The following is an 11,353-nucleotide window of genomic DNA, read 5'->3' as shown; positions in this document are numbered from 1 at the left end:
ACAACGACATAACTTTTTGTTCATTAAGATATACCACCACACGTTCAGGCAATCTATTTTTAAATTCCTCGAGTAAAATTAATTCTCTTAACAAATTAAAGTCAGTTGCCTTGCTCGCATTACACCATTTGTCAAAAAGAACGCCTTTTTCTCGCGCATACTCAACAAAAGTTTGGCTAGAAAGCTTTTTATGATTTCTAAATTTCTGTCTGTATGCTTCAGGTACGAGTTCATAAGCGCGGAGGATTGCTGATTTTGCAGTATCATAATTAAGGCTTTCCTCTAAGGACAGAGTAGCAAAAACCTCCTGTGCCTTTCCAACCAATTTGCACTGGAGAAGTAGGGACCATGACTCTTTAGGCCAACGAAAAGAAGCCGCGATACGCTCGAAAGCGCTAAAATATGAATCGACTTTGGATTCCCTAAATATTGGTACGATAGAAACATACTTGCTTATATCGAAAGTGGTTGAGGTTGGATCGCCCATCTGAGCAACAGAGGTCTCAGCACGGGTGGGCTGCGCAGCCACTTTAGGAGTTTTCAAGGCCTCCAACTCCAGCTGACGCAGCTTCACCTCTTTTTCGGCCGCAACTTCAAGCCTGCGGATTTCGAGCCTCAAGTCCATCTCAGCCTGACGCGCTTGTGCCCTTTCCTGTGCCTCAAACTGTAAACGGGCCAGGCGGACTTTTAAACGTCCATCCTCTTTAGACCCAGAATAAACGGGGGAAAACGGATCGAAAGGCGACAGTGCTGGCTTGACTTCAGTGTCCGCAGCCGCAGCACCGCTCTCATTTTGCCCTTCATCCGGCTCATGTGCACATGAGCTACGCGTGCCAGCACCAAGAAACTCAGTTTCTTCTTCTTCCACAACAGGCATTATGAGAACCTCTAACTCAACCAATCTTTCATATAATGCACTCTTAATATTTTTCTTAAGAGCTTCTTTCACAATTTAAATTTTGAAATGATCCGCTATTTGCAAAAAATCATCTTTTCTACAGCGATCGAATTGTTCTATGGTTGGATTATTAATAAATGTCTGTAAATCAAACAATGCCATCCTGTTTATCCTTGCACCAGAAATAATACAGAGAGAATTGTGTACATGTGTGTTTACCAGAGCAGCGCGTCCCGCGGATTGGGCCTACTATGGGCCTTTGTAAATTAGTTGGTTGCTTTTGCACTCAAACTATCAATATAAATATTTTTAACTGTTTTAAAATGGGTAAATTAATCCCGGACGAGCCCCCATAAATGTTACAAACCCCTGATGTTAGTCCAGGGGATGGTGGGGTTTGACATTTATTTGTAATTAAAATATATTTGTACAAACAGTAAATAAGTGCTAAAGACAACCAAAATAATACCAAAATTGTGATTTTTATTTATATTTCCCAAAATAAAGAAAATAAAGTAAGGCAAAATCTACTATTTACAATATTTACAACACTGAAACAAATACAAAGACAGGAGAGCTGGCAGAAGGGACATGGGCGGCGCTAAAGAAACGAAAAGAACAAAACCCTAACTAAATCTAAATTCCCAGAAGCATCTAGCTAACTAACTATGTGAAAAAAAATAATTAGCACGCGAAGAGTCTTCCGAGTCCTGACTGTCTACTATCTATCCAAAAGTATAAGGGGTGGCGCTCGCCCCTAACCTAATGTACTATACAGAAGAGTAGTCCTAAGTGTTGCAAAATGTATGTCACGTGACCTTCTTACCTGTCCGCTTCGTCCAAGCCTCGTAAACAACGTTTAAACAGAGAAATGGAGGGATCTACAAATAACGGACGGATAACGTGCACACAGAAATGGGCAACAACAAAATACACAGTTAGATGGGTTTTTTCGTAACGCAACAAGAAAACAAGATAAGAAAGGGAAAAAAGAGAGGGAGCTGGTGAGTGGTCTGGCGCGCGCTTTTATGGTGGGTGGTCTTTGCTTATTGGATGTGAAGTAAGAATGACGTAACCGGGGGAGAAATGACTGACAGCTGAATAGACCAATGAACGGAACCTGTGAATAATGAAAGCAGATATGGGAGAGCAGAGCGAGAGAGAAAACACAAACAGAGCACAAATAACACAAATATGTAACAGACTGCAAGTCTTCAACGCCGTCATCATCGCCATTTCTGCCTTTTTTTTTTTGTTTAGGTTCCTTAAGTGGAGTTTCGGGTAGTGGAATGAGTAGGCCTACATCTGAGGCCGAGTCCACCGTAACACAGGCACCAAGACTTAAAGATGAATCCATCGATTTTGATTTGCATTTTTTATCCTTTGACATAGTCCATAAATTTGTCGAACAAGATCAATCACAGCACTAACAAAAAGTAAAGTATCCAAGAAAGAGTGAGCCATGGCAACAAACACGCTTAATTAACTTGCATAACAGACATAAAAAAAAAACATTTAAATGTGTAACGTTAAGTATATCTAAAAGATCCCCTCACTGATCAGAAAAAGTTTAGAGTGAAGAATACATGTTATGTCAAACGATCTGGGCTGAGAACTGAGGGCAAAGAGTCAAATGTCCCAGGACTGATTCACCTGCGCTGTCAACTTCACGCTGCCATTTTCCAAACAAAACCAGGGAACCAGTTTTATGTTAGCAGCCAATTCGCCTAAGTGACGTCATAGTTCCTCCACTCTATGCGGTAGGTGTTTTTTTCATGAATAGGATTTTTTTACTTTTATATTTTTACTGTTATTGGTTTCAATAACAGTTAACAATAGAGTGCAGAAACTTGGAATATTAGAAAAAATTGAGATGCTGTTAATGCGGTAGGTGGTTTTTTTTTTAGTTTTTTTATTTATTTTTTTTTTTATTAAAGAACATCAAATATAAAATTCAAACATGACATCCAAAAATACAAACGTAACCAACAACACAAAATAAACAAAAATAAATTACATAAATTAAGTAAATACAGAAACAATTCAACATAGAGATCTTTACAATGAAATTGTTATAACCTATCCAAATGACAGCAAGTTTACTAGTCAATTAGCTTCAGCTCCTTTGCCACTATAATTGTATTTTTACATTTTTCGCTATTAATATATTGCAGCGATTCTATATACAAATGAAAATCTATAATAGCAACCTTTAAACAAGGTTTAGAGTTATTTAATCTGCATTTATGAACATGAAATTTACCAAATAAAATCAAAAGATTCATAATAAATTCCACGGATAAATTTTTTGAAACAAAATAAAAAATGACATCTTTGAGGGTCAAATTACAACTAAAACCAGATTTTTTTTGGACATACATTGATAGATCTTCCCAAAATTTTTTTGAATGTTCACATTCATAAAAAAGATGAATCAAAGACTCTGGGTGATGTGAACAGAATGAACAGTTTCCATCAGTCTGCATAAATTTTGTTAATGTATAATTGCTAACATAAATGTTGTGTAAAATTTTTAAATGTAGTTCCCTGTATTTATTACCTATGCAGAAACGAAAAGGAATCAACCAAGCTTTTTTCCACACAATATCTTCAAAATAAACATTCCAAAAAAATTTTCCTCTAGGTTTTAAGGCTCTGTTTTTAAAAAATATTAATCTAATAACTTTGTTTGTACATTTTTTACTACAAAATTCAACCCCATTTAAGTAAAGCGCAGGACCATTTCTATTAATGCTATATGAGGACATATGACTTCTCATTAGCATTAGTAAACCAGAGGGAATGGCTTTTGTTACAGAGTTATATTCTTTAAATTTAATAGGGAATGACCATCTTTCCATAAAATTTTTGTAAGAAAGTAAATTAGCTGATTGGTCCAAAATATCAGATAAGAAAAAAATACCTTTATCTGTCCAACTTTGCAGGTAGAGAGATTTCCGGTTAACAGTAATATAAGAATTATTCCACAAAATTGCTTTATGGGGCGAGAAATTGTGCACGTAACACAACTTCCACGCTTTAAGAGCTTGTTGATAAAAATTGGACAATGTTACTGGTAGTTTATTAACAGAGTAGTCACAAGTTAGTAAAAAACGCAATCCTCCAACCTTTTTGAAAATATTATATGGTATAAAAAACCAAATTGAATCTGCTTTCAGTAAACAGTTCCTAAGCCATTTAACTTTAAATGTATAATTTAAGTCAAAAAAATCCAAAAGTTCAAATCCTCCATCTTTTCTTGGCCCTTGAAGTATTTCCTTTCTTAAATGATGATGCTTATTTCTCCAAACAAATTGTATAAATAAATCATTAATTCTTTTACAAATAGCATCTTGAACAAAAAGAGATGAAGCCGGGTAAACAAATCTAGACACTCCTTCTACTTTAGTCAACAACACTCTGCCAATAATAGATAAATCCCTTTGAAGCCAGTTATTAAATATACCTTGAGCTTTTTTATTTTAGGGGAAAAATTTAAATCTTGTCTCTCTGATAAACTTTTTGTTAAACTTATTCCTAAATATTTTACCTTCTTTTTAACTGGTATATTACATAAAGATTTTACTTCAGAATCATGAAGAGACATTATTTCACATTTTGTCACATTTAGAGTTAATCTAGATGCAATAGAGAAATCCTTTACTAATTGCAAAGCTGCAGGTAACTGATCTTTATCTTTTAGAAAAAGAACAGTATCATCAGCAAGTTGAGATATGCTTATTTCTTTATTAAATATAGTAATACCCTGAATTGCTGATGATTTTAAAACATAAACGGACAGGAACTCTACAACAAAAAGGAATAAGAAAGGGGCAATAGGGCATCCTTGACGGACACCTCTACATATGGGAAATCTTTTAGAAGTAGTTGGGTATAAATTAATAGAGCTATTGATGTCTCTATGAAACAGTTCTATAATAGAAATAAACCTGTCCCCAAAATCAAAATATTTTAATGCCATAAATATAAATTGGTGCTCAATAGTGTCAAAAGCTTTATGAAAATCCAGAAAAACTAATAATGCTTCAGATTCAATCAAATTAGAATAATCTAACAGATCCAAAATCAATCTAATATTCCAACTTATGTGTCGCCCAGCCATAAAACCAGTTTGATACTCACTAATAATTTCATTTAGACCTTCTTTTAAGCGTTTTGCATAAATCAAAGATAATAATTTATAATCTACATTTAGTAGTGTTATTGGGCGCCAGTTATCTAAAATCATGCAGTCTTTATTAGGTTTTGGAAGCAAGGTTATTAACCCTTGTTTCAAAGTGGTTGGTAACTCCTTTAGCTCAATAGATTCCTTATACATTTCAAATAAAGGATCTTCAATTATATTCCAAAATTGTAGATAGAACTCCACTGAAAGACCATCTGTACCTGGAGACTTATTTTTTTTCATTGAACGTATCGCTGTTTCCATCTCAAGCTTACTCAAATTTTCTTCGCAAGTATCTTTAAATTGAGGTGAAATAGGAGAGACACAAGATTTAACAGATTCAAAAAAATTATAACATTTATCACTTTGAAATACAGATTTATATAACTGGGAATAAAAGGACTCTACATAAGTTGAAATTAACTTAGGATTTGAAGTAATAACATCATCAATTTTAAGGGAGGAAATCATTTGTCTTTTATAATTCCGCTTTTCTAGAGAAAAAAATAACTTGTATTTTTTTCTCATTTTTCTAACCATTTGGCTCTTGAACGAATAAAAGCACCTTTTGCAGTATCGACGTAAATTTTGTCAATTTCAGATTTTATAGTTTCCAACCTAACTTTTTCATCCTCTGTCAGATTATCTTTTTTTAAATCTTTAAATCTTTTTTTGTTTTGTTTTGGTTGTCTACGTGTATTTGTTATGGTCACGTGTCATGCCGATACTCAGCTGTTTTGCTAATCAAAACAGCTGAGTATCGGCATGACACGTGACCATAACAAATACACGTAGACAACCAAAACAAAACAAACCCACGTGACAAAACAGACGCTCCGGAAAGCGCACAAACCTGCAATCGTGACACATTCATCAATAACTGTTCCTTATTCAAATTATTGTTTTTAACTTGTTTACTAAAATATATGGCTGACTGTCTAACTTTAAACTTAAATAGTTCCCATTTACTAGAATGAGACATTTGATTATTGACAAAAATGTGTTGTGCTATACTTTTAACCTGCTTATTAAAATTTTCATTATTAAGCAAATTATTATTTAACTTCCAATATCCCCGCAGACTTTTATTATTATTTTTAGAGCTAGAGAGAGCCAGAACAAGCATTTTATGATCTGTAAGCGGAGCATAGGTATATGAGATTTCTGTTACATATTGAACACATTCAGGATTGATCAACCATAAGTCAATCCTTGATTGTAACGATCTAGAGGAATTGCTCCATGAGTAACATTTATCACTAAAATTTAAAAATCTCCAAACATCCACAATAGACAGATGAGAAGACAAGAAACTAGTAAGTTTAAACTTTGAAGATGATGAAGAATGAGGGGGAAAACAATCTATGAAGTCATCTGGGGCATCATTAAAATCGCCTCCAATTAACAAAAAAGCGTCTTCATATTTTCTCCGTAAAACTAAAATAGTGTTAGATAATTCTGTGGACATATTTTTGGCTTGGACTGATGAGTTATAACCATAAACGTTTACCAAGATAAAAACGGAATTATCCAACTTAACAGTTATCAGTATCCATCTCCCTTCTGGTGAATTAACCGATTGTAACACATCGCCCTTGAACTTATTGAACAAAACAGCGACACCTGCTGAATGATGAGAAGCATGACAACAAAAAATTTGATCACCCCACTGCGATCGCCACCATCTAACATCGTTTTCACATGAATGTGTCTCTTGAAAGAAAATTATATTCGCGTTGGTACGTCTAACAAAAATAAAAATAGATTTCCTTTTAATGCTGTCTCGTAAACCCCTAACATTAAGTGAAACAATTTTAAAATTACTAAAAACAAAATCAGACATAAAACAAAATTTTGGATGTCAGAACGTTAGTATAAATGTATAAAGAACCCTGAAACAAATAAATTCACAAAGCAGCCGGTGTTGAACAGTTATTAGCCTGGAAAAGTCACATCACCTGGACGATCGCGGACTGAACAAATAACTTTTCGCACTGACAAAGAGCCAGCGACCAGTGGGAAGTTTTCTGTCAGTGTTCACTGCTCAGCTTCAAACTCCTCGACGGACAGTTTTTTGCCATCAATAAAAGCATCTGCTCCAGGAAAAGTAAGCTCTCTTGCCCTGTTCTCTTGCCTCTTTTACTTTTGGCCATAGCAGCCTTCTCTGTTGTCTTTCTGCAAACGTATAGTCCTCCATCAGACGAACACCTCTTTCCTTTAGAGCGGGATGATCCCGAGCTGCTTTCCAGACTTTCTCCCTGTACACTCGAAGCGCAAATTGAATTATGACCGGTCTAGGGCGATTTCCACCTGCTCCGGGACGACCAATTCTGTGAATGGTGTCAACATAAAAACGGATGTCATCAGCTTCGTCTGGAGTTAGAACTTTAAGGATTTCCAGCACTTTGTTTCTGATATTTTCTCCATCCAATTCTTTGAGATTGATGATCCTTAAATTCCACCTTCTGCTGTAGATCTCGGCTTGATCGCATTTGCTTTGAATCACCTGAACCGCCTGCTGAATTTGCGAGACCTTGTTGTCATTTGCCTTAACTCGTGTGGACATCGATTTTAACTCCTCGCCTACAAAATCAACAGCCTTTGAAAGATTAGCAATCGTAATCGAATTCTGGGCAAGTTGTTGTTCCATCGACGCAAATCGGTCACTGAGGGAATTAACAGCACGCAGTATGTCAACATTCGAAACTTTAGGATCATCTTCATCCTGAAAAAGTTTTTTTGAGAGAGGACTGCTTGATGGTGTATTTGACGACGAATCATGGTCTCCAGAAGGTTCGAAAAGCGAAGAGAACAGTTTTCTGTCTTTACTTTTTGGCATTTTTGCAGCGTTTGCACGTGCGCTGGACTCTTGAATCTGTGTATAGTCCAGTCTATAACAGGGGTTTAGACATCAAAATTAGCGGAGTTATTACTTCTAAAAGTTCCCACCTTGATTTGAGTGATACATATTCGCCCAAACAATGTAAACTCCTCCAGATAGCTCAGAGCTCAAACCAGCACAACCGTCTAGGTCGCCATCTTGTGCCAACCTCATGCGGTAGGTGGTGCTGCTGCAGACCCTTTTCACATGACGTCATGCCGTTTCCAGTTTCACTCCACGCAGTGTATGGTTACTTCCGCCTACACAGAAATCCCCATAGAGAACTCAGCCAGTCAGCTGTTTATTTACTACAGAAACGGTTTTCTGTTGTGTGCATCCAAGGTGAGACATTTGACATCTAAAAAATCTTACATATCATCCAGATTTCTGCTTGAACCAAGAAAAATAGGACTTTAAACAGTCTATTGCTTTGTGTTGCTGTCTTTACTGCAGATGAAGTTGGTATGGACTTGTCAGTATTTGTCAAATAAAGATTTCAGATGTTTACATTACATTTTAATTAATAAGTGAAAAGGTTGCAAACATATGCTTAATAACTTAATCATTTTCAAACTCAGAAAGCAGTTCATTATTAAAAGAGAAACAGTTGGACACATGCCCAATACCAATAATAGTCTTAAATCAGATCGTGCAATGTTAATATTTTTATTTGTACATTTTCCAGAGAAGTCTCCCATTCATTCAAAGGTAAACCGGAACTAAAAATACACTGCGTTGCCGATAGGGGGAAGTGAAGCGACGTCATTGTGAAAAGGGTCTAATGTGCAGCTACTCCAGTTGTGCAGGATGATACTATTGGTCCAAAGGACGGGACACTTTCATTTCAAGGGGGAACTTTATCTCCGATAGAAAAAAAGTGACTTATTTTAGATTTCAAATGCTGAAATACACATCAGTTGTAGCAAAACAATCCTTTACAGTTCATGAAATACACCACGGTTGTCTGTGAAAAGGGCAATAATATATGATCTGACAACGTGCTTACTTCATATATTGTGTGCATAATTAGACATTTTGTGCTGTCCGTATCTGTACTTTTTCTGTGAACAGCTATGCAAAAAAATCAGCTCTGAGAAAAAATCAGATTTGAGCACTAAGCCTCGCAGTGTGAACGCAGCCTACAGTCCTGTTGTGTCGTTGATAAACCTGTTGTGTTTTATTCTGCTAGAACATGCCGTTTACTGTAAAACACACACACACACACACACACATCTTGATTTAATGGCGGATTGCAACCTACTGTACCAGGACGTGTAACTTCAAGGGTTAAATAATTAAAATGAAAAAATTAAAAAATAATAATCATCTATATCTTATGCTCCAGTCCCGTATCTCTAAGGAAGTTTAAAATAGCCTTGCTAATTTCCCACATATTTCTCAACTGCCCCAATAATCCTTTCAATCTCCATTCTTGTTCTAATTTATACATTATTTCCTTCAAGATTTTCCTTTCTGACTTATATTTATTACATTTCATAAGGACGTGCTCTACATTTTCTGTTATATTACACTTGTCACATTTATCTGATAAACTTTTCCCCATTAAAGAGTGAAATTTAAACTACTATGTCCTAATCTTAGTCTAGTCTTTAGCACTTCCTCTTTTCTGCATTTGCCTTTATAAAGGCAATATTATTATAATTATTTTTATTATATTATTATTGATTGATAATGTTTATTAACTTCCCTTCAGAACTGTTATGCGCTGGTCACTCGTCCTCGTGTTGTCCTTTGTGGGACTGCAGATTGGTGTGGCACACAGGTGTCGCTGATTACCACTCACACCAGCGGCCTATAAAGTTGAATCAGTAAAGGCTGCATGGAATGTTGAGGACGACAGCAGAATCATGTTTTCTCTCAGTTTAGTTCTCACCTGTGAGTTTCTTACTGAATTGAGAAAGCAGATGTGCAGTGAAATTCTATTTTAGTTATATTGTTTTCATGTGAATTGTTTTTTTCTTTCTATCAGGTTTTGTGCTACTAATAATGTGAATAGAAATGCTCCAGTTTCTTAATTAGTTCTGTCTTGTTTTTTTTTTTTTGTTTTTTTCAGTAATTCTTCTGAACTCCAGCCTGCTAATATCTGCAAATGGTGGCCATGTTCATGATGATGATGATGATTACTGTAGGAGGTCTTCTAGTGAGTGTTATGTCCCAAACCCCCCCAGAGTTTCTTTAAGTAGGTGAAATTTGTTACTGAAGCTGGACTGTCCTATTTACAGGAACCGCAACTGAGTGTGAAGGACTTAATCTGGTGCTGTCTTGTCCTAGTAAGCTGTTAAAGTGTCCCAATATATTTAGGCATGTGGGATAAATATTGTGGTATTAATGGTGTGTGCGTGCGTGCGTGCGTGCATGCGTGCGTGTTCTCTTTCTCCCTCTGTAGGATTTAGTAAGATCCACATACTTGCTGCAAACTATGGACGTACAGATAGAAGAACCTGCATTGACCATCGTCCATGGGGTCAAATCCGAAAAACCAACTGCATTTCACGCAACTCTCTGTACATTGTGTCCAGAAGGTATAAGTATTTATTTATTTTATTTATTTATTTTTTTCTTCCTCTTTTAGGTGTTATCATTTTTGATTTATTAATAGATGGGGGCATGTGATGGGCATATAAACTTTTGTATGGTCTCTAATGGTGTATAAGCATTATACACCACTAGAACAAATCGTAATGTCCAGTTTAACCAAATGGGTTTCATTAATTGTCTGTGTAGCTGTGATGGACATCGGAGCTGCACCATATCAGCCACCAACAGTGTATTCTCTGATCCATGTGTCGGCACATACAAGTTCCTGAGAGTCAAATACTGCTGCAAGCGTAAGTTATTGTGCCGAGCAGCAAAGTTATTCGAGATGAGTTAAAACTCCCATTTAAGCCACAGTTTTAATTTTGCAGGTCGTAGGGGCTGATCTTGTGGATTTGACCTTTTTTGTCAACATCTTCTCATTGGGAACACAAAGTTTCTGAAGCCTTCCCTCATGAAGATTAACCTTCTCACTAATTGTTAAACCATGTTGGCTTTGGATGTGCTGTAGTGTAACTGTAGCATTTAAATGTGTTAAATGGTTAACCAAAATCTGATTTGTTCCACAAATACATGAACTTTCCCTTTTGAGTATGGTTCACAACTGGCAATATTATCCTTCTGTGCTGTTTGCATTAAATTCACTTTGAAATAAAATGTTGGTTCTCTATTTCCTGTTTTATTCTAGTTAAAAGATTAAGTTTTATTATCAAGGGTCTTTTGAAACCTGTTTGTATAAGATGTATTAAGACCTTGGCCGGACTTCTTAAAGCTGGCAAAAGTTACATCAATCCTGACAAACCTTTTCAAAAACTGAAAGATGAGCTGCTGC

At 36.0% G+C, this 11,353-nt stretch overlaps 1 protein-coding gene across 1 annotated transcript; it reads left to right on the top strand.

Annotated features, from left to right (window-relative positions):
• Window positions 1-9,821: 9,821 nt before the first annotated feature.
• LOC130215983 (D-galactoside-specific lectin-like) lies at window positions 9,822-11,134 on the top strand. The gene is made up of 6 exons (XM_056447857.1): window positions 9,822-9,861; window positions 10,040-10,126; window positions 10,209-10,256; window positions 10,373-10,508; window positions 10,711-10,814; window positions 10,893-11,134. The coding sequence occupies exons 1-6, from the start codon at window positions 9,834-9,836 to the stop codon at window positions 10,904-10,906; spliced, it is 417 nt and encodes a 138-aa protein (XP_056303832.1). The 5' UTR covers window positions 9,822-9,833; the 3' UTR covers window positions 10,907-11,134.
• The last annotated feature ends 219 nt before the right edge of the window (window positions 11,135-11,353 follow it).

Source organism: Danio aesculapii, chromosome 22 (assembly GCF_903798145.1).
Source record: "Danio aesculapii chromosome 22, fDanAes4.1, whole genome shotgun sequence".
Classification (NCBI taxonomy): Eukaryota; Metazoa; Chordata; class Actinopteri; order Cypriniformes; family Danionidae; genus Danio; species Danio aesculapii.
The sequence above is the reverse complement of the archived record's forward strand: the minus strand, read 5'-3'. Positions and strand labels throughout refer to the sequence as shown.

Coding starts and splice junctions, on each gene's coding strand:
- LOC130215983 (XM_056447857.1), top strand. CDS start 9,834: ATGTTTTCTCTCAGTTTAGTTCTCACCT. Junction 10,127..10,208: donor TTACTGTAGGAGGTCTTCTA/GTGAGTGTTATG, acceptor TCCTATTTACAG/GAACCGCAACTGAGTGTGAA. Junction 10,509..10,710: donor CTGTACATTGTGTCCAGAAG/GTATAAGTATTT, acceptor TTGTCTGTGTAG/CTGTGATGGACATCGGAGCT.